The 22,530-nt window shown below is 59.0% G+C and overlaps 1 protein-coding gene across 1 annotated transcript; it reads left to right on the top strand.

Annotated features, from left to right (window-relative positions):
• The first annotated feature begins 690 nt into the window (after positions 1–690).
• On the top strand, positions 691–14,594 carry GPR20 (G protein-coupled receptor 20). Its single transcript, XM_004047577.5, has 2 exons — positions 691–776; positions 10,032–14,594. The coding sequence occupies exon 2, from the start codon at positions 10,056–10,058 to the stop codon at positions 11,130–11,132; it is 1,077 nt and encodes a 358-aa protein (XP_004047625.1). The 5' UTR covers positions 691–776; positions 10,032–10,055; the 3' UTR covers positions 11,133–14,594.
• The last annotated feature ends 7,936 nt before the right edge of the window (positions 14,595–22,530 follow it).

Genomic DNA, 22,530 nt, shown 5'->3' with positions numbered 1-22,530 from the left:
ACATGCCACATGCCACCGCTGCATGGGTGCAAACAGAGGCCCAGATGCCAGGTGTGCAGGCTGTCGGTCATGGGTACACACAGACACAGCCAAACCCAGGACACATGCAAAACAGAGAGCCATGCAGGAACCCAGGCTTGCGTGGGCTGAAGCTTCCGTGCACATGCCCCCTCCCGGGAAGGAAATTGGGCTTTCGTGTGCTCCCACCTCCTGTCCCGCACACAGCACACACAAGTGCCAGCCACCGTCTCCTGGATGGTGCAGCTGAGACTCAGCCCCTCCGTGCCTCAGTTTCCCACCTCCTGCCCTGCACACGGCACACACAAGTGCCAGCCACCGTCTCCTGGATGGTGCAGCTGAGGCTTAGCCCCTCCGTGCCTCAGTTTCCCACCTCCTGCCCTGCACATGGCACACACAAGTGCCAGCCACCACCTCCTGGATGGTGCAGCTGAGGCTCAGCCTCTCTGTGCCTCAGTTTCCCCCTCTGTCTCCAGTGGGTGTGGGGACTCTGATGCCCCAGGCCCCTCTGTGCCTCGGTTTCTTCTTCTGTCTCCAGTGGGTGTGGGGACTCTGGCGCCCCAGGCACCCTCCCTCAGGCTCTGAGCCTTGGCTCCTCCTGGGGGCGGGGAAGGAGCCTGCCCCGCCCCCACCCTGCCTTTGCCCAAAAGGAGCCCCAAGCGCTGGCCTGACGTCAGGCCCTAGGAAGGCGAGGTCCGGGCTGCATGCAGAGCTGAGAGCCGAGGACTCCCATCTCCAGCCTGCCCTGGTGAAGCGCGGTAAGTGCCCCTGTGGGCTGGCCCCAGCCTCCCTCTCCCCAGCTTCCCTAGACAGGAGGCTCCTGAGCTGCTCCCTGCAGGGGTTCTCACCCCCAGCCAAGCAGGAGTGGGAAGGGCAGGGCAGAGAAACTGTCTCCAGGTCTGGGCTGGGGAGAGCTCAGAGCAGGTCCTGCTGGACAGGGAGCCATTTCTCAGAAGAGAAAACAGAGACCTGAGGGAGAACGTGGGCGTGAGCTGGGCCGGCTGCATAAGGGGGAGCTGAGCTGCTAGGTGCCCACCCAACTCTGGATTTCATTCATTCACTCATTCATCCCTCCGTTCAACACTCACCGAGCATCTGCTGGGTGCCCAGAGCTGGGTCTTGGTTTCCCCACCTGGCAAGGCAGCAGGGTGGCCCACAGGCCAGGCCAGGGACAGAGATGGGGGACCCCAGAGGCACTTGGCAGGCTCTGGGGCCTCAGCCACCACCACCCCGCAGCTGGGGCAGGGCCATGGTGAGGGCTTTGTGGGCATGGGCTCCAAGTGCCATGCTCCCTCTTCAGAGTGCCCGTCCTGCCATCCCGCAGCTCAGGCCCTCTGCAGCAGCCTTGGTGCTTTCTCTACCCCTTAGGGGTGGGGAAACTGAGTCCCAGGGAAGGTTTGCTTGCCAGCCCTCAGTGTGGACCTAGAAGCTGGCTCCAGCCCCGCGAAGCTCGCCCTGGGACTGCGCTGTGAGAAGGCGGCGGGACAGGGTCCCGAGGGGGCAGCGGGCTGGGAACTGGCCAGCAGCCAGGGTGCTGGCGGGGCAGACGTGGAGCAGCTGGCGACCTCGCAGGATGGGGAATGCACCCTGCAGGAGGCTGGGCTTGTCCACTTGCCCTGTCTTCTTCCTTCAACAGCTGGTCATCCTGGGTCTTCCCTCCCCTCTCCCCCCAGGACTCATCCAGTCGCTGGGCTCCAGGGCGGTCTGCTGAGTGGCCGTGGCAAGTCGCTGCCCCTCTCTGAGCCACGCAGTGTGGGCCCATCAGCAAAGGCGGGGTCTGTGGCTGGAGAGCCGGGAGTGGGGGCCATGCAGTTTGGACCATTTCTGAGCAGCTCCTGGAGCCACGGGGTGGCCTCATTGTCTTCTTGTTAAGTGGTATTAGCATCTCCTCTTTATAGATGAGGAAACTGAGGCTCAAGGAGATCAGAGGGGTATTCTAAAATCATCCACTCCATCACTCAGCAGTGACTCAGTGACTCAGAGGGGCCAGCCAAGGCCAGGGCCCCTGAGGCACTCCAGTTCAGTGAGGGAAGCACAGCGAACAGGAAAGCAGGGACGTAGGGAACTGCGCGTGGCAGGGCACTGCGAAGGGAGCCAGGCGGTGCAGGCGTGCGGGGCTGCGGGCTCTGGAGGGCCTCCCTGAGGAGGGGCGTCAGGGCCCAAAGAACCTTAAGTTGATCCCCTCACCATACGTCCCAAAGCCCTCCCCACGCCCCCGGCGTCTCACAGAGCCCTGAACACAGACTCTCCTTCCCACCTCTGGCCCTTCATGCTCACTGTGCCCTTCCTGCTGCCGGGAGCGCTGTTCTCTCTGATTGTCCTGAGGCCCATCCCGGCCGTGACCAGCCCCCTCCCACCCTACCCTGAGCTGTCAGCTCGGAAAGGTGGGGCCAGGTCTGCCTGGGACCCCTTTGTCCCCGCAGTGCTGGGGTCTAAGTCCTGGTCTGACACCTCCAAACTGCACGGGGCTGTGTGGCCTGGGGCCTCTGATTCCCTCCACACACAGGGCTGGGTGCCGCATAAGGCTGATCCCGGGCACTGGGACAAAGTGCCAGCAGGCAGATTGAGGCAGAGCTCAGCCCCTCCTGCACCCCAGCTGGGTGAGCCCGGACACATGACTTAGCCCCTCTGTATTGGTTCCCCACAGGCACAGTGGGGCCGGAAACACCCACCCAGGGGCATCTTGAGGGAAGTCAATAAGACCCTGGGAAGGATGAGCCCAGCGGGTGCCCTTCAGATTGCGGGATCATAGCTCTCCCCCTGGGGCAGGGGCATCCAGGGCACTAGGGCATCAGAGGGGCTCAGGGAGGGCTCTGTGGAACAATGACTGTGGGTGCCCGGAGCCTTCACCAGGTGGCACAGGGAGAGGAACAGCATTCCAGGCAGAGAGAACAGCACATGCAGAGGGAACAGGCTGAGAGGACCAGGCTGAGGATCTTCAGGTGGAAGGACCAGGCTGAGGCCAGGCAGGTATACATGACAGAATGCCTGTCCCAGCAGCTCCTGGAGAGGCTGAGGTTGGGGAGGGGTTTCAGGAGCTGCTGCAGCTACGGCTATCCCAGCTAGAGGTGAGCAATGAACCCGGTGATGGGGAGGAAAGGAGGGGCTGGTAGGTGACACGCAGGACCTCCAACTGGCCATGCCCCTCCCAGAGACACCCAGCTAGAGGTGAGCAATGAACCCAATGATGGGGAGGCAGGGAGGGGCCGACGGGTGACATGCAGGACCTCCAACTGGCTATGCCCCTCCCAGAGACACTGGTGTTTCCGTTAGAGCCGCAGTCTCAGCAAGAGGGCTCTCAGCTGGTGGAACTGAGGCAGAGTCGGGCCAGATGGGGCCCAGGTGTCCTTCCCCACAGAGCTCAGTCTATGCCCACCAGTGACATCTCTCTCTGCACTGGGGTGGAGGGAGCCCTGGCCTGTGGGCTTGGGGGACAGGGAGAAAGACTTGGCTTCTGGCCAGGGCCACCTGGGACTTGCTAGGTGACCTGGGGTGAGTCTGACCCCATTTGGAGAGCTCAGCAAGCACCCACCTGCCTCTGGGTGGAAGAAACAGAGGCTCAGACTTATCAAAAACAGCAGGAGATATTCAAAAGCAGATGCTGTGAAACCAAGAATAATCATAAAAATAAACAGGCAGACAGTTCCCCGAATCATGGCTATTTTAGCCCTGGAAGGCCATGAGGGCCACGCCGTCTGGGGTGCAGGCTCAAGCACACACAGACCCGTGGTCACACATGTGGCCTCAGGGCCCCGAGAATCCCCTTGTGCACAAACTCCTGGTCCAGAGATGCCCAATCCAGCCCCTCTGCTCCCCAGCCCGCACTCTGCTCCACTCCGGCCTGTGCCGGGTCCTGCCAGTGGACCTGGGTCTGATTCCCAGCCCCACCAGCTCCATGCTGGGTAACCGTGAGGACACCACTCACCCCTCTGGGCCTCCGGTTCCTCGTCTGTAAAACCTGGGATTGCTGTGTGGATGCAAAGCGCCCTTAGCAGGTGCTCAGAGCCCCTCTGTGGGGAAAAGGCTGGGCCCGACCTCCACACATCCACAGACAGCACACAGGGTCCTGAGCCAGACCCCCAGGCAGGCTCAACAGCCACCCTGGGCCATCTGCTGCCCTGGGGCCGGGGCCACTCTGCTGCCTGGTCTCACATGTGGCAGGACAGAGGCAGACAGGCTGCTGGGCAGCCAAGAGAGAACTCCCAGGTTGGTGGGGTGGGTTTGAGAGGAGCCCAGGGAAGTGAGGACATAGCCCTCCCCACCCACTTGCCAAGGACGGAGGCCAGCATGACCCTGGTGCCCCCCTGGAGGCCTCTGGGCAGGTGCCAGCACCCCAAGCCCGGGGATCTGGCCTTCCATGGCCGGGTGCCCAGCAGAAATTCAACAAGCTGTGGGTGGGGGCAGGGAGGCAGCAGCCCCCATCAGTGCTCTGGCCATGGAGTAGTGGTGTGGCCATTGGGATGGATGGAGCAGGAACCCCCAGGGAGGGGACGGGGTCAAATAGCTTCCATGCGCGATGCTCATTCCCACCCCTTGGAAGTTCCCAGGACCGTGAGTTTCACAAAGGCTCTGAGAAGTCCTGCACTGAGCACATGTGTTGGCCCTGGCCTCTCCCCACGTGTGAGCGGGCTGGTCCAGACAGGGCCCTATCCAGGTGCCAAAACCAGGAGCCTCCAGTGCTCTTATATCGCGCGCCTCCCATGTGGGGGGTGTCTGCAGTATTTCTCACTTAGTCCAGCCACCCTGCCTGATTTCATTCATTCATTCAACAAATATGGTTCCCAAAGTCCCAGGTGAGGGAACTGCGGCTCCCAGTGATGAAATGATTTGCCCGAGGCCTCGAAGGTGGCGGGTGGTAGAGCTGGCCTGCAAACCAAAGACCATTGCTATCAAGAGTGGTGATGGGGCCAGGCGCAGTAGCTCACGCCTGTAATCCCAGTACTTTGGGAGGCCAAGGTGGGCAAACCACTTGAGGCCAGGAGTTTGAGACTACCTTGGCCAACATGGTGAAACCCCATCCGTACCAAAAATACAAAAATTAGCCAGGTGTGGCACAGGCACCTGTAATCCCAGCTACTCCGGAGGCTGAGGCATGAGACTCACTTGAACCCAGGAAGTGGAGGTTGCAGTGAGCCGAGATTTCGCCACAGCACTCCGTCTCAAAAAAAAAAAAAAAGAAAGAAAGAGTGGTGATGGGAGATAGAGGGTGGGAAGGAATGTAAGTGTGGACACAATGGTCAGAGTGATTAGGACGGGCTTCCTGGAGGAGGTGTCAGCCTTGCTCGGCTGGGAGGACTTGTGGGTAGTGAGGATGGGGCTGGGGGTGGAAGCCAATTCCAGACCAGTACCAAGACACTGGGTAGGCAGGTTTCAGAGGGGGCCAGGCCAGGTGGCATTCACCCTGAATGCCAGGGTGAGAAACTGGGCCACACCTTGCCAGCCCTGATGGGGCTTGCTCAGGGCGTTCATTCAGACAAGGGGGAAGACGGGTGCTGCTCTCTGCCAGGCCAATCTGGGTGCTGGGCTGGTGGAACAGATGGGAGCTCAGCCCCCACACACAGCCCCGCCTCAAGATGCTCAGAGTCCAACAGGGAAGCCTGCAGCACATAGCAGCGCCGTGGGATGAACCCTGGGGTTGAGGAAGCGCAGGGTGCCCTGGGAGGATGCACCAGGGAGAGGCAGCCCAGGGAGGAAGAAGGCTTCCTTAAGGAGGCAAGTCCAGGGGGAAGTCCTAAAAATGGGCATGAATAAGCCAAAAGGGAGAGAGCAGGAATAGCTTGGGGATGGGCCTGGAGGGCAAGTGGAGTGTTTAGGCCCCGCTAGTAGTTTTGCCTGCGGAAGCATCAGTCAGGTGCAGTGACTGGAGAGGCACATCCCCAGCCCTGCCCAGCAGTCCAGGCCTCGGACCCCTCCCAGGGAGAACCCCCAACCCAGTGGCAGCCCCGCCTAGGAAGGCTGTTTTGTGATGTGATACCTACGGGGAGGGGGTGAGGGACATCCTCCTTCACCCTCTGCCCCCTCCCCTGGAGGAGCTCAGCGAAGCCTTGAAAGGCCGGGGCTCTGGGAGGTGTGCCCACCTGGAGGGGTGGGGGCTCTGGGGGTCTGCCCACCCGGAGGGGTGGGCCAGAAACAGAAAAGAAAGAGATGCCACAGCACACCTGCCCCTGCCCCGCCACACCTGCAGCAGGTGCTCTGTCTCAGCCAAGGCCCAAGACAGCCCTGCAGGGCAGCGTGTCCGGCCATTCCCACTTCACAGGAGGAGACACTGAGGCTCAGAGAGGACCCACCCAGGTCAGAGCCCTCCCTCCAGGCTGGCGGGGGCAGTGAGTAGTGTGGGAGCTGGACCTGGTCTAGGCTGCACACCCAGGTTGGAGCAGAGCTCGCCCCCTCGCCCTCTGGGTCCCCCGCTGGCAGCTTGTCCCATCCTTTCATCACTTCCTGTGTCTGAGCCCCTACTCTGGGCTGGCACATCAGGACAAGAACCCCCAGGGGAGATTGTATTTTGCCCACTCTACAGATGAGGAAACTGAGGCTCAGAGACTGTAAGGCCACATAGTCCGTTCAGAGATGGAGCCAGGCTTTGACAGGGCCATCCAGGCCAGAGCCAGGGCTCCATGGCCACACTCCAGGTCCCTACCCTGCTGGGTCTCCACTCACTGACTCTCAGCCCTGGAGAGCAGGCCCTTGTTCCCTCTGTTCTGTCCCCAAGGAAGTACCTGTGTGTGGGTGGGGAGCAGAGCCGGCCTGGGCCAGTGGAAAAGAGAAACCTCCCAGCCCTGGCACAGCCTCCAGGCCCTGAGCCCCAGCACCATGTCAGCACGATCAGGACATGGTGCCAGTCCCTGCCCATGAGACTCTGGCCAGTTGGCCCCCGCCATGGAGTCTGCTGTCTCAGACAGGCCCAGGGTGCCTGCCAGGAAAGAGGGAGGAGACAGGACCATCTCCCCCACACCCCGGTTTGGCTTAGGGAAACTGGGCTTGGGGACAGGGCCCTGCCTCCCCTCTCCGGCCGGCTCTGAGGGTAAAACCATGCCTCTCCCCTCAGTCCAGGCTACCAGGGCGAGGCAGAGCTGTGGAAGGCACGAGTGACCCCATTCAGCAGATGAGGACGGCCAGCCTACTGACCAGGCCCAGGTCGCAGCTGAGGGAGTGGCAGGGCTGGACTCAAACCCGGGTCTCTGTGCTGGTGACTGCTCATCACCCGGGCCCTCCGGAGAGCAGAGTCTGTGCCTCTCCCACAGGCAGAGCCAGTCTGTCCCAGGAGGGGCGGAACCTTCTCCTTTCCCCAGGCGCTCGCCAGGGAGCCACTTCCATGGGCCCCTGCAGGGTCTGGAGTCCCCGCTTGCATTCCTCCTCCTTCTGAACAAAGAGGGTGGTGAGTGGGAGCCCCAGAGAGGCCCCTTAATAATCGAATCGGGACATCCGTCGCTGTGGGAGGCAGGTGGGGGTTGACAATATGGAGACAGAGACAGCCAGACGAAGCTGGGAGAGGAGGGCAGAGACAGGGACAGAAGGTCCGGGCCGAGGGCCCAAGTCGTGGCCGGGATCAGGGCTCAGAGCGCCACAGGAATCAACGCCCATTGTGCTATTAGGATTGGGGTCAGTGTGTGACCAGGGTCAGGGCTCAGAGTGGGACAGGGATCGAGGTTCATCACATTACTGGGATCATGGCTCAGTGTGTGACCAAGAGGAGGGCTCAGCTTTGTTTGAGATCAGGGTCAGACCCTTAGTGCAGGGCATCAGAGCATGCTTTGCTAGCTGCCTCTCCTCTCCGGTCTGGCCTCTGGGGTGTCCGGCACATTCTGCCCATCCCCCCAGCTCCAGAGGCCGCAGAGCCCCCACATCCCTAGCCAGGACCCCAGCACTGCAGCGTTGCTGGTGAGCCTGCTGGGCTGGCCCTGGGGAGTTTTCTGAGACAGCAGAATTCCCAGGGGCCAGCATCACCCTGGGACTCACTCCCAGAGGAAACGTTCTGTGTTGTTTATGATTTGTCTCTGATTGGGACACTAATATAGGCCCCGTGCAGACAAATTGGAAAAGCAAAAGGCACATAGAAAGGAATCCCAAAATACTTTTTTGGCCGTGCAGTCCCTCAGTCCAGCTGCAGAGCCGCCTCGACCTTTTCTGAGAGCGTTTCATCCACAGCAGGGGAGGGACCCATCTCCTTCAGGGGGACCTTCTGGGGCTCCTGAAGCCCACAGCCCTGAGATGCCAGGTTCCCAGCCCCCATGTGCGCAGCCTCCTCTCCTCCCCTGGCTGCCTGCTGTGCCCCCAAATCCCCTGTCTCTGGTGGCCCACCTGGGCTGAGGGAGGACAGATCTATTTATCCAACAAATGCACCCATCAATGCCCGCGTGTCAGGGCCTGGAGATAGAGAGCTTGCTTGCAGTCGCGGGGAGCTGTGAGCTGAGCCTGGTCCCTTGTGTGGTGGGGGTGGCAGGAGGGGCTGGGCACAGGCCTGGGCAGCACTTGACTCCTCCCAGCAGCCTCCAGGGTAGCACGCACCGAGGGCTGGGGTCCCAGAGGCAGAGGGCATGCTGGGTGACCTCATGCAGGCACTGACCTCTCTGACTCTGAGGAAGAAGGTGGCCTCCGACTGGAGGGACCTGGCCCTCTGAAAGCAAGAGTTCTTTTGCTGCCCTGAGCCAGGCCAGGGACTGTTGGAAGGCAGGGCTCATTGTTCCCCAGGGGTGGGATGGGGCCATGCACTGGTCAGAGGGAGTGGCGGGGCACAGCCTGTTTACAGCAGGGGCCACCAGGAGGGGAAGGGGTAAGGGTCCTCCCTTCTCCAGCAGGTGGGGGAGGGGCGCTGTGCAGAAGAAACGGCCCACGAGCCTCCCCACCCTGCCTGGCCCCAAAGCCTTCTCCTTTCTCCTGAAAAAGCCAGAAATGCCCTTATTTGGAGGGTCAGCCCAGCTCTAGGGTGGGGGTAGGGCCGTTAACCCTTCATTTATAAATAGAGGGATAAATCACTGCCGAGTTAAACACGCCAGGGCAGGAACATAAACAGAGTGGGTGGCTCCGGCACAGCCCCTCGCCCGCCCCCCACCCCGGCCCCCCTGCCCAGGCCAGACGGGAGCTCGGTGTTTATTTGACTCACACCCTGGCTCCAGGCTTCAGCCCCAGCCAGCCACCCCACAGGGGCCTCTGTCTCCTTTTCTGTAGTTTGGGGGGATCATAGGGGTGCCCGCCTCTCAGGGCCAGTAGGAGCCTGGGGTGCCCAGTGAGACTGGTCCTTGGCTCCCATGCAGCCCCACTGGACAGCCTAATTCCCTTTGTAAAGGTCCCTCATGAAGACCCCCATCCAGGGCATTGACCTGATGCTGGCCTGGGAGGAGGGGAGAACAGATGGGTGGTCCCGGAGGATGGGGGACATGACGGTGGGTGTGGGGACAGGGGAGTGGGCAGGGCAGTCAGAGGTCCCCACCATGAGCAAGGCTCTGTCCCAGCAGAACTGGTTCATCAGCCACCAACTCTGCTGGCGCTGCTGTGCTGACCCGCTTGCTTAATCACCCCAGCAGCAACTCGATCCCAGTGATAAGGATTAGGAAGCAGGCAGAGAGGTTAAGTGGCCTACCCGAGCAAGCACGCTAGTCAGTGGCACAGCTGGGGCTGGAGCCAGGCCCTGGAACTGCACACTGGAGCCCCGTGGTCTTGCCCTTATCAGCTCTCCATCCTGAGGACAGCCCTGCACTGCACGTGTTTCCACCTCCTCCTCCTGCCAGGACGGTCGCAGAAACCTCCATATTTTGTCAAGTCTCCATACTGGCAAGTGCCAGGCCTGGAATTTGAATACGTGTCTGACTCTGAAAGCCTGTGCCTTTTCTGCTGATGTCCAAGTCTCCCTCTGGGTAGAGCCAAGGGAGCAGGCATTTGAGGCCCTGGCCAGGTGAGGGCATGGAGATGGGGGCTGCTGGGCGTGCAGGGGCAGACAGGCCAGCTGAGTTCTGGGCCTCAGGGCAGGGCTTAAGGCCAGGCTGGCGCCTGGGGTGACCTGGTCTCCTTGCTTCCAGGCCTGGGGTGTGCCGGCTGCCGTCATGCCCTCTGTGTCTCCAGCGGGGCCGTTGGCCGGGGCAGTCCCCAATGCCACCGCAGTGACAACAGTGCGGACCAATGCCAGCGGGCAGGAGGTGCCCCTGTTCCACCTGTTTGCCCGGCTGGACGAGGAGCTACATGGCGCCTTCCCAGGCCTGTGGCTGGCGCTGATGGCGGTGCACGGAGCCATCTTCCTGGCGGGCCTGGTGCTCAACGGGCTGGCGCTGTACGTCTTCTGCTGCCGCACCCGGGCCAAGACACCCTCCGTCATCTACACCATCAACCTGGTGGTGACCGATCTACTGGTAGGGCTGTCCCTGCCCACGCGCTTTGCTGTGTACTACGGCGCCAGGGGCTGCCTGCACTGCGCCTTCCCACACGTCCTCGGTTACTTCCTCAACATGCACTGCTCCATCCTCTTCCTCACCTGCATCTGCGTGGACCGCTACCTGGCCATCGTGCGGCCCGAAGGCTCCCGCCGCTGCCGCCAGCCTGCCTGTGCCAGGGCCGTGTGCGCCTTCGTGTGGCTGGCCGCCGGTGCCGTCACCCTGTCGGTGCTGGGCGTGACAGGCAGCCGGCCCTGCTGCCGTGTCTTTGCGCTGACTGTCCTGGAGTTCCTGCTGCCTCTGCTGGTCATCAGCGTGTTTACTGGCCGCATCATGTGTGCACTGTCGCGGCCGGGTCTGCTCCGCCAGGGTCGCCAGCGCCGCGTGCGGGCCATGCAGCTCCTGCTCACGGTGCTCATCATCTTTCTCGTCTGCTTCACGCCCTTCCATGCCCGCCAAGTGGCCGTGGCGCTGTGGCCCGACATGCCACACCACACGAGCCTCGTGGTCTACCACGTGGCCGTGACCCTCAGCAGCCTCAACAGCTGCATGGACCCCATCGTCTACTGCTTTGTCACCAGTGGCTTCCAGGCCACCGTCCGAGGCCTCTTCGGCCAGCACGGAGAGCGTGAGCCCAGCAGCGGTGACGTGGTCAGCATGCACAGGAGCTCCAAGGGCTCAGGCCGTCATCACATCCTCAGTGCCGGCCCTCACGCCCTCACCCAGGCCCTGGCTAATGGGCCCGAGGCTTAGTCAGCAGGGCTCTGCCAGGGGCCGAAGGTCAGGACTCATCTGGGCATGCCAGCGTGGACACCCACCATGCCAGGGGTGGCAATCGGTTCCATCTCGATTGATTGGTGATGGCTACCCAGAGCACCGCATTGAGCGTCTAAAGCCACTGTGCTGTGGTTGATTAGCAATGTCTGCCACCGGCTCCAGATGGGATGTGGTGGCCTGAATGCCAGTGATTTGCTGTTCCTGGGGTATAGCACGTCCACTGAAAACTCACAGGTGTAGCCAGGAGCTGCTCCTCACTTTGGCCAGTTTGTCTCCAGAAGGAGTTCCTCAGAAAAAAGGGCAGAGTGGATTCCACTGATTAGAAGGATGAGATGAAAAAGAAAAAAGGACCAAGATTATTTAGGTGCTGGGAATTCCCAAGAGAGTTAAGAAACAGCCTGAATTCCCGAGACAGCTAACAACAACAATGCTCCCTCCAACACACACACAGGAGGAAGGACAAGGACAGAAAGAAAAGGCCAGGGAGCATTCGTGTTGCATTAATGGAGGTGGGGGGGGGGGCGGTGCATGTCTCTGCAAGACCCCCCCACCTGAGGCCTCCGTGAATTGCACGATAAAATAGCAGACACCCACAGGCCGCTCTGCTGTGAGCAAGCACTTTGATATCTAGGTTGACACTTGAACCCACAACAACCCACAAAGGAGAGGCGATTTTTCATCCATTTCTTGGTGCTGGAGGGGTCAAGTGACACACACAGGGGCCACAGCTGGGAAATGGCAGGGTCAGAATGAAAACCAGCCCCACCTCCTCCAGTGCCCTTGCACCTCCTTCCACAGAGAGCGCATGATCTTCCCAAAGCCCCCACTCTAGGAATGGCCTCAGAACGGCTCGCCTGCTGCCCCAGGCAGAGGCAGTGCTCACAGCCTCATCCTATAGATAAGAAAACCAAGAACAAAGTCACGCAGCAGTGAACCCAGGCATGCCAGGTTGTGGCCACCATCTCCCCATGCAAACAGCCATTTTCCTCCCCTCCGGGGGCAGAGAGGACGTGACCAGCTGCTCTGGCCCAGCTCACTATGAGTCCCCATGCCTTCACTAGGGAGGGAGCTTTTCTCTGGCTGGGGCCTCTGATCATCTCCTCAGAGCTGGACTCCAGGATTTCCTCCCACGTGCCTTCTGCCGAGTGTCCAAGCTCCCAGCCCTTTCAGGACTGGTAATGGGGAAGGGAGCCTGTGGTGAGGAAGAGGAGTGTGGGGCATCCCTGGCACTTCCGGCTCTGAGGCCCTGCCATCAGACCTGGCCGTAGCCACTGAAGCAGGCGAGATGGGCTCAGGTCCTCAGGCCAGGCCTTTGGCTACACACTCAGTGTGACCGTGGCCTGTGTGGCTGGGAGCAGGAGGGGGAGGAGGCGGAAAAGGCCAGGGCTCCCCGATTCAGCTCGAGGCAGAGTCTCCTGTCCCCAGTTTAGGGTCCTGGACTTTATATCCCCATGTTACAAATGAAGAAACTGAGGCTCAGAGGGAGAAAGGGGCTTGCCAAGGTCAAAGAGTGAGTGCCTGAGCCATCCAAGGCTAGTATTGTCCTCACCAACCCCAGCTGTGGCCATGTGGAGCAGCTGGGGTGGGGGGCACCGGCCCAGAGGAGTCAGAGGCGTGCCCAGCAAGGTGGTGGAACTGGGAGTGCTGCCAGGGCTACTTCCTCCCTGGGTCCAGATGCCCGAGAAGCAGTGGGTATCACCATGGCCGCCAGCATTCTTGATACTTACCAGGCACCAGGCACAATTCTGGAACCTTCCCCCAGCCCCCAGCTCTCGGGTGCTGCTCAGAGAGGGGCCGTGGCTTACCAGGGATGCAGGGTTCCACAAGGCAGAGGGGCCCAGCGTTCAGGAAAGGACAAAGCTGGGGGAGAGGGCTGTGCATGCAGAAAAACCCCGCTGACCACAGGTGCAGCCTTCACGGCAGCTTTCAGGCAAGCAGGCACCAACAGCGAGCGAGCCATCATTCCCAGGGCTGCGAGCCGGCACCCACGTGGTCACACGCCTAGAGCTGAGGAGTGAGGGGTCAGGGCTCAGGTGTCCTGCCCAGCCCAAGCCATGAGCTTCTTCCAGGCTCATGTGGCCCAGCAGTCCCTGAATGGCCTTGCTTACCTGGGACCCCTCCACCCACGCTCACAAGTCATCCAGGGCCAGGGACTCTGGACTCCATTCCTCCAGGGGCTGTGGGTCCTCTTGCTCCATCTTAGGGGGCGCCCAAAGCCCCAGAGACTACCTGCCGGCTCCCACTCCCGCCCCTCAAGCAAGCTCTGCACATGGCCTGGAGTATGACACCCCTCTGCCCTTGGTCCCGCACTGTACTGTGAAGACCCCTCCAGCCCGGGGCTGCAAGGAGGCAGGGGCCAGCGGGAAGGAGTGCTAAGGTGAGGGGGAATGGCCTGGGCAAAGGTAAGGCCAAGTGCCCGCCTCGCTGGGGCCAGCGAAGGGCCTTCCATGCAGCTTCCAGGCCCCTCCCCTCCCCTACCAGTCTTCCCGGCCCCTTCCCCGCCAGTCTTCCCTGCCCCTCCTCCACCAGTGTTACCTGCCCCTCGGGCCTTTGGCCTCTCCATCAATGACCCCCAGCCTGGCTCCATTCCTGGTTGTCGCTCTAATTCATGCTAAAGAGTGAATGGCTGACACTTGAGGATTGCTGTGCTTGAAGAGGCAGGGCTTGCAATTTTTCTGGAACAATCCCTCTCTTCAGGAGGAGGGGTCTCTAAGGCAGGTGAGCCAGGTCCCCTCCTTGTCCCCAAGTCTGAAATCCAATCATTCAACTTGGGTTCCTCGGGCCTCAGAGGCTTCTCAGACTGTAAGAGGCCGGGAGGGGAAGGACATCCTGTCCGAAGCAGGTGCGTCCACTACCACTCATGCTGGAGAGGACAGGCCGCCTGTCTTCTGTGGCCAGGGACACAGGCTTGGGGCCCATCCTCAGACCCCTGAGAACTGCCTGCCAGCCCCCGATGCAGAACCCTTGATAGGCAAGCCTCAGTTTCTCCACACCCCACTCCTCTTTCTCCTGTCCTCAGCCTTACAGCTGGAGGGCAGGGGGCTGGGGAAGGGGGTCATCCCAATGCCCTGGACTGGGCCCCGCAGCTCCCCCGGCTGCTTGCTTCCTCCTCCTGACGGCCGGCTCCTTCCCACTTCAGCATCCTCTGTGGGCACCGAGGCCCAGGAGCTTCAAAAGTCAGACCAAGACTGTCCTTGGTCCCACAGGGGCAGAGGTAAGATCTGTGCGTGCCCCCTCTCCACACTCACGGGGACAGGGCGTGAGATCTTCGCGCCCCCCCCCCCAATGATCTCCCTTTCCAGATTTTCAAAACGCCCAAGTGACGTGAAACGGTGTGTGTATTTATATCCGACGTAAACAATCTCCTTTCCGAGATGTCCTCGTCTGGAATTAAAGCTGTTTATTCTATTCTTGCCCACGACTCTGCTCCTGGGCTGGTGGGGGACATGGAGCTGGCGGAGGGTATGGAGCAGGGTGGCAGCCCTACGCACGCTCCAACTCTGTGTCCTGCGGACCAGCAGGGCTCCACAGGGAGGCAGCGGCAGTGGTTTTGTGGTTTTGTCATCCCTGCTGGGAGGCAGATTTAGGGGCCTTGAGCCCTGCCCAGCTCTGATGGGCAGGGGATGGAGGGGGCACAAGTGGCTGACTTGCCAGCAGGGTGTGGGCATAGCAGCTGGGTGGGGGGCATGGACCAGCAGAACAAGGGGCTCCATCCCTGATCCCGACCCTGCCTACCCAGGGCAAGGACGTGGAGGTGGGCGAGGCAGCCAGACCACCCACAGCCACTGAGTCCTATCATATCAGCAGAGATATGGCCTAGAGGGAGAGGGAGGGGATGGGTCAGCTGGTCCAAAACACCAGGGAGAGGGAGCACTGGCCTCCTTGTGGGCCTACTAAGTGCCACTGAGTGGCCCCTTCACTGAACCTGGGAGGGTGAGATGACCACCTCCGTTCCTAGAGGAGGAATTTAGGCTTTGGGGGTGGCCAGGGAGGGGCTGAAACCAGGGCCCCCAGGTGCCCAGTTCTTGGTCTCTGGTCTGGCCCAGCAGAGCTCTGGGTGGGGAGGCGCTGTCTGGGGGCTCATCACTCCCACAGTCTGGCACCCGCGGCGGCCGGAGGCGTCTGGATGTAAATATTAGGGCCTGTTTAGATTAAAGCTCCATTAATAGCAGGAAATGTCGCCTGGGTGCCTGCCCCAGCTTCCTGGAGGCCTGAAGGCATGGAGCGGGGTGGGGGTGCACTATCTGCGCTGGACACCCCCCCGTGTGCCCTATTGGAGCTGGACACCCCCTATCTCCACCCCCCCCACACCCTGCTTGCCACCTGGCTTAGCAGTTCTGACTCCAGCCTCCCTGCCTCTTCACACACAGCCCCTCCTCTCTCCTTCAGGGCCTCTGCAGCCCAGCGCTCTGTGTTCCCCACCCCATCACCTCCTGGGGTAAGTCCTCACGGGATGAGAAGGGACCCACGTGGCCACATCCGCCCACCCTCCAGAGCTGGGCCCCCACCCGAAGGGGTCTGTGCACCCAATTCACAGAGGAGAAAACTGAGGCTTAGAGACATCATGGGACCAACCCAACGTTCCCAGGCGCCACCTCAAAAAGGAGCTGGAATTCCCCTCCCAGCCCTGCCTGACTCCAGGGTCAAGGCCACCCCCTACTTCCTGACCCCCCATCAGAAAGCTGTGGGCCAGGGAGAGGGGGCAGTCAAGCTCAGCGTCTGCAGAAAGTCTCTGGCTGTGGAGGGGCGGGCCCAGGTGCAGGAGGGAGTGGAGGGGTGAGTAGGAAAGGTGGGAGGAGAGAGAGGGGCCGAGGGGAGGGGCTGCGGCTGGAGGGCCAGGACAGGCCTGGGGAAGTGGCTCCGCCCATGAGACCACACTCTCCTGCTCCCAGTCCTGTCCCCTGCCATTCCCTCCCCCTGGATGGTCCCTCACCCCATCTCCTCGGACCACCTGCTCCATGACTCCTGGACCCCGCCCCACTGGCCCAGCAGCCTGTGCCCAGCCCCAGCCAGGGCCTTCTGCTTGTCAAGTCCCACCCCCTCCTCTGCCCCTACTCTTCCTGGGGCCGCCTCTTGAAGCTGATTCCTCCCCACCCCCACCCCAGGACAGGCCACAAGGCCCAGCCTCGCCCTCCAGACTGGACCCTGCCCCACCTTTCCTCGGCCTCACTGAGCCCTCAAGGACTCAGCACGGATGACCCCTTCACCATCCCTGAGCTCATTCTGGGCCTCCAGGTGTGTCTACCTAACTCTCCCCTGCAGCACCTCTCCGGAACTCAGCTGGAGCTGAGGCCAGGCCCCCTGCAGAGCCCTGGGGAGTCCTGTGCTCTCGTGGCTCAGCTTCAGGGGTGCTCAGATCCTACCCCCATGTGGCCAGCCCCAGGGAGAGCAGTCAAGTGTTGGGCACAGGACGGGGTCACCCAGGAGGGCTCCAATGAGGAAGAGGTGCTCGACGTCATTCCCTCCTGGTCCTCTCTTTGCCCACCTGGGCCAGGAGGGACTTCTTCCAGATGACTCCCAGCTGGGCCTCTCCTGGAGGGTGTGGTGCTGGGAGCGCCAAGTGCCGCGCAGACCTGGACAAGCTGGCAGGGCCAGGGGTGTCGTACCCCCGTTTTACAGATGAGCTCACCTGCTGCAACCACACACCCTCCTGCCTAGTCCAGCTCAGCCCCTGATTCGCTGATTCCAGGTCACCTCTGAGCCTGGGCTTTGCCCCTGTAGGTGGGAGCCTAACACCAAACCGCAGGTGCCCCTCGCACCCGCCCAAGGGAGGCAGCGGAGGCCTGGCCGCTCGGGGGTCCCCCTGAGACCTCAGCCATGTCCCTGCCCCTCTCTGGGCCTCAGTTTCCCCATCTGTAATCCAGAGCTTAGAACAAATGGTTCCCTAGCCCTGGTGTGCGAGGCACCCACCCAGTGGCTCTGGGCCCTGCCCACCTCCTCTGCTGCCCCGGCCCTCAGCACAGCCTCTGCCTATCACGCCTGCATGGGGACACCCTCACAAGTTGACGCCAAGGGCTGACGTGGGAAAAGCTCTTGTGTTTATAAGCCAGCCCCAGGCTCTGTGTCTGTCCTTCTCCTACAGCCCCCCAGCTTCCCAGGGCACCAGCGTGGGAGTCCTGGACAGAGAGGGGAACTCGCCCAGCACCACAACCCAGGGAGGCCTCGGGACACTCTGCTGAGATGGAGTGGGGGAGGGGGCATGAACCTGGGGGGGAGGAGTGGGCCAGGTGGGCTGTCACTTCTCCTGCACTGGAACATCAGGGACCCGGGTGCCTCCCTGGCGTGTCACAGCATCGAGGGGCGCCTGGGTGTCCAGCGCGCTGTCTGACCACCCAGTGAGAGCTGCCCTTCAGACTACCACTTGACCCCAAGGGCCAGTCGGGAAATGCCACATCATCTATGTGCTCAGTATTTCAATGACATTATAGCATCATTGGGTTTTGGGAATCCTCGGTGTTTTAGATAATGGGAGTCCACAGGCATCTTCAGCCACCAAGAGTTCCCGGGGGAACAGGCACTGACCATCTGAACCTGGTGTGCCTGGGTGGGGCTCCCAGGGGACTGGGAGGGCTGCGGCCACCACTCTCCTGGTACCTGCCCTACTGTCCATGAGAGGCTCATCCCCTCCCAAATGTGTTGCACATTTTACAAACTATTCTGCTTGGAAACTCAGCAAATGAGCTACCTGTGGGGGAGGGGGGCAGCACGGGGGCCCAACACCCATCAGACTTCACATCGGGGCCAGCCTGGGGGCTGAAGGGCATCGGATCCCCTGTGTACTGCAGGCATCCAGGCGGTACCAGTGGCCTGGGGTCAGGGTCCTCCACTCACCCCCACGGGTGCCCCTCTTAGTGGCCTGGTGGGGGTGCAGGGTTGAGGTCCAGGAGTCTGAATCCCCCACCTCAACCATCCTCTCCAGAACAAAGCCATGGAAGGGTTTTGGGGAGCTCCCAGAACCCTAACTCGGGAGATCACAGAGAGGCTGCCACAGCCCAACCCAGAGCAGGCTTCCAGAATACAGCCCAGGTAACAGGATGGCCCAGCCGCCAGGCCCCTGAATCACACTAGCCCCTCAGCAAGTTACGTGTCTTTCCTGAGCCTCAGTTTCCTCCTCTGTCAAGGGGAGATTGTGGACACCCTCTGCCTTAAGGCAAGGTTGCGAGAATTAAGTGAGTGTGTGTGGATCTGTGTGTAGGCACGTGTTATGCATGCCTGCGTGTCTGTGTGTCTACATGTACGCAGGCATTCATGTGTACATGCAGGAATGTGTGTGTGCTTGTGTGTGTGTGTGTGTGTGTGTGTGTCTCAGTCCACTTTCTGTTGCTATAACCACATGTGCAGAACACCACAAACCGGCTAATTCCTAATGACTAGGAATTAATTGGCTCAACAAATTCCGGAGGCTGGGAAGTCCAAGATGGAGGGGCCCCATCTGGTGAAGGCGAGACAGATAGAGAGATAGACAGAGACAGAGAGTGCGCCAAACTTGTCCTTTCCTAAGGAACCCACTCCCAGGATGATGAACCATTCCCTGCTTTTACCTTTTGTTGCTTTGGGGGAAAAAGAACCATTCCTGAGATAACGTATTAATCCATTCATGAGGGTGGTGCCCCCATGACTCAAACACCTCCCAGTGGCCCCTCATCCCAACACTGTCACACTGGTGATCGAGTTTCTGACATGTGAACCTAGGGGCACCCGTGCAAACTGCAGCAGTGTGCATGTGTGAGTGTGTGTACATTTACCTATGTACAGTCATGCGTCACTCACTGACAAGATACATTCTGAGAAATGCATCATTAGACCATTTCCTCATTAGGGGACCGTCACAGACTGTCCTTACACAAACCCAGATGGAATGGCCTCCAGCACCCCTCGGCTCTACACCGTAGGCTTTGCTCCTAGGCTGCAAACCTGTACCGCGTGTTACTGTACTGAGTCCTGTGGGCGACTGTAACACCGTGATAAGTATGTGTGCAACTAAACAAATCCACACATAGAAAAGGTAACGCACTGTGCCACAGTGTTACGATGGCTGGGACATCACTGGGCAACAGCCATCTTTCAGCTATTTAGAATCTGATAGGACCACTGTCATATACGCAGCCCATCATTGACTGAAAAGTTGTTATGTGGAGCATGGTTGTATGTGTGTCTGCGTATCTGTGTGTATGTACGTGTATATGTATGTGAGTCTGTGTGTACATTGTGTATGTGTGTGCATATGTGTATACATGTGTATATGCATGTGAGTCTGTGTGTGTTTGTGAGTCTGTGTATGTATTGTATATGTGATGTGTGTATGTACGTGTGTGTACGTGAGTCGCTGTGTGTGTCTGTGTATGCACGTGTGTGTATGTTTGTGTTTGTATGTATACGTACATGTGTGTATATGTGTGTGTATGTGAGTCTGTATATGTGTGTACATGTATTTACGTTTGTGAGTGTGTATATGTACCTATGTATATGTATATGTGCATGAGTCTGTACGTGAGTCTGTGTGTGTGAGTCTGTGTGTGTCTGTGTGTGTGTCTGTGTGTGTATGTGAATCTGTGTGTGTCTATGTGTATGTGAGTCTGTATGTGTGTGTATGAGTGTGTGTGTATGTGAGTCTGTGTGTATTTGAGTCTGTGTGTGTCTGTGTGTATGTGAGTCTCTGTGTGTATGTGAGTCTGTGTATATGTGAGTCTGTATGTGTGTGTGTGTCTGTGTGTGTCTGTGTATGTGAGTCTGTGTGTGTGTATGTGAGTCTGTGTGTGTCTGTGTGTATGTGAGTCTGTATGTGTGTATGTGTATGTGTGTGTATGTGAGTCTGTATGTGTGTGTATGTATGTGTATGCGTGTGTGTATGTGAGTCTGTGTGTGTGTATGTGAGTCTGTATGTGTGTGTATGTATGTGTATGCGTGTGTGTATGTGAGTCTGTATGTGTGTGTATGTGTATGTGTGTGTGTGTGAGTCTGTGTGTATGTGAGTCTGTATGTGTGTGTATGTATGTGTATGTGTGTGTGTATGTGAGTCTGTGTGTATGTAAGTCTGTGTGTGTCTGTGTATGAGTCTGTGTGTGTATGTGAGTCTGTATGTGTGTGTATGTATGCGTATGTGTGTGTGTATGTGAGTCTGTGTGTGTATGTGAGTCTGTATGTGTGTGTGTCTGTGTGTATGTAAGTCTGTGTGTGTCTGTGTATGAGTCTGTGTGTGTATGTGAGTCTGTATGTGTGTGTATGTGTATGCGTGTGTGTATGTGAGTCTGTGTATGTGAGTCTGTATGTGTGTGTATGTATGTGTATGTGTGTGTGTATGTGAGTCTGTGTGTGTATGTGAGTCTGTATGTGTGTGTGTGTGTGTCTGTATGTGTGTGTATGTGAGTATGTGTATGCGTGTGTGTATGTGAGTCTGTGTATGTGAGTCTGTATGTGTGTGTATGTGAGTATGTGTATGTGTGTGTATGTGAGTCTGTATGTGTGTGTGTATGTGAGTCTGTGTGTGTGTGTATGTGAGTCTGTATGTGTGTGTGTATGTGAGTCTGTGTGTGTATGTGAGTCTGTATGTGTGTGTATGTGAGTAAGTGTATGTGTGTATGTATGTCTATGTGTGTGTGTATGTGAGTCTGTGTGTGTGTGTATGTGAGTCTGTATGTGTGTGTGTATGTGAGTCTGTATGTGTGTGTGTGTATGTGAGTCTGTATGTGTGTGTATGTATGTGTGTGTGTGTATGTGAGTCTGTATGTGTGTGTATGTATGTGTGTGTGTGTATGTGAGTCTGTGTGTGTGTGTATGTGAGTCTGTATGTGTGTGTGTATGTGAGTCTGTGTGTGTGTGTGTATGTGAGTCTGTGTGTGTGTATGTGTGTGTATGTGAGTCTGTATGTGTGTGTATGTGAGTATGTGTATGTGTGTGTGTATGTGAGTCTGTGTGTATGTGAGTCTGTGTGTGTGTGTGTATGTGAGTCTGTATGTGTGTGTGTATGTGAGTCTGTGTGTGTGTGTGTATGTGAGTCTGTATGTGTGTGTATGTGAGTATGTGTATGTGTGTGTGTATGTGAGTCTGTGTGTGTGTGTGTATGTGAGTCTGTGTGTGTGTGTGTATGTGAGTCTGTGTGTGTGTATGTGAGTATGTGTATGTGTGTGTGTATGTGAGTCTGTGTGTGTGTGTATGTGAGTCTGTGTGTGTGTGTGTATGTGAGTCTGTATGTGTGTGTGTGTATGTGTATGTGTGTGTGTATGTGAGTCTGTGTGTGTGTGTGTGTGTGTGTGTGTGTATGTGAGTCTGTCTGTGTGTGTGTGTGTGTGTGTCCTCCCATGGTGTTTGGCACTCAATCAGTGATGGAACTGAGCTAATGAAAGGAGCAGGGCTGTCCTCTGGACAGTCCCCAGCACGTTCATTCATTAATTCAATCAACAGTTTATCTACCCACCCTGTGCCAAGTATAACTGAGGGTCTCACTCCCAAAAAAACGTCTGCCTCCCCATACACACACTTACATCCATGCACCATGATCACAGTGGCCGACCCCTCCAATGGGGCTCATTCCCCTGGGGCCAGCCCTATTTTCTCTGGGCTTTCCCTGGAACTTGCACACACATAGGGGTGGGCAGAGCTAATGGGGCACATTCTGGGCCCCAGCCCAGCCTGGGCGAGCCCCTCCAGCTGGCCCCAGCCTCTCCACTGATCCGCTGGGAATGCCGGCAGGATGGAAGTGCCTGGGGCATATGACCACCAGGTGGCGCTGCTGGCCTGGGAGCGGCTGCAGAGGCACCAGGACCCTCTGACCTTCCTCTGCCGCCTGTCTCTCAAGGCGTCGTCCCCAGAGCTGAGCAATCCTGGAAGAATGCTCAGAGGATCTGTGACTTCCTGACCGGCCTGGGAGAGGTTCTCAGACCGGACCTCGTTCCAGACTGCCTCTCCCTCTAGGTCTCTTTCCCCACCTAGGGGAGGGCTTGTACTCAGGGGTCACAGCCTCTAGAGAATGTCTGCACTCCTCCTTACCTGAGTGGCCTTGCAGGTTCCTTTGCCTTCCCAACTTGGGGACAAGTGAGGGCGTCTTCACTGTGTGCCTGCCCCATGCCAGCCTTGCAGATGGAGTGCAGATGGAGTCGGGTACAAGTGCCCTCCTCCCTCCACCCTCCACGCACAGGCAGGCTAGCTCCTCCCTCCTCTGTACACCCGGACAGGAGGGGTTCTTATAATGCCCTCCTCCCAAGCAGAAGGAGGCTGAGGCGCAGCAAAATGAGCCCTCACTCTCCCCGGGGCACACAGCTGGGGGCAGAGCCCACTCCTCACCTTCGCCTTCTCTCCAGGTCCCGAGGCGGTGTGTGGCCTTGCAGAGCGAAACTGTTTTCCCTGTTGTAGAGATGGGTGGGGAGCATGCAGGGAG

The sequence above is a fragment of the Gorilla gorilla genome, chromosome 7, assembly GCF_029281585.2.
Source record: "Gorilla gorilla gorilla isolate KB3781 chromosome 7, NHGRI_mGorGor1-v2.1_pri, whole genome shotgun sequence".
NCBI lineage: Eukaryota > Metazoa > Chordata > Mammalia > Primates > Hominidae > Gorilla > Gorilla gorilla.
Note: the sequence above shows the minus strand (reverse complement) of the source record. Positions and strands in the feature narration are given on the sequence as shown.

Excerpts from the sequence above, each read along its gene's own strand:
- GPR20 (XM_004047577.5), top strand. The coding sequence starts at position 10,056 with ATGCCCTCTGTGTCTCCAGCGGGGCCGTTGGCCGGGGCAGTCCCCAAT.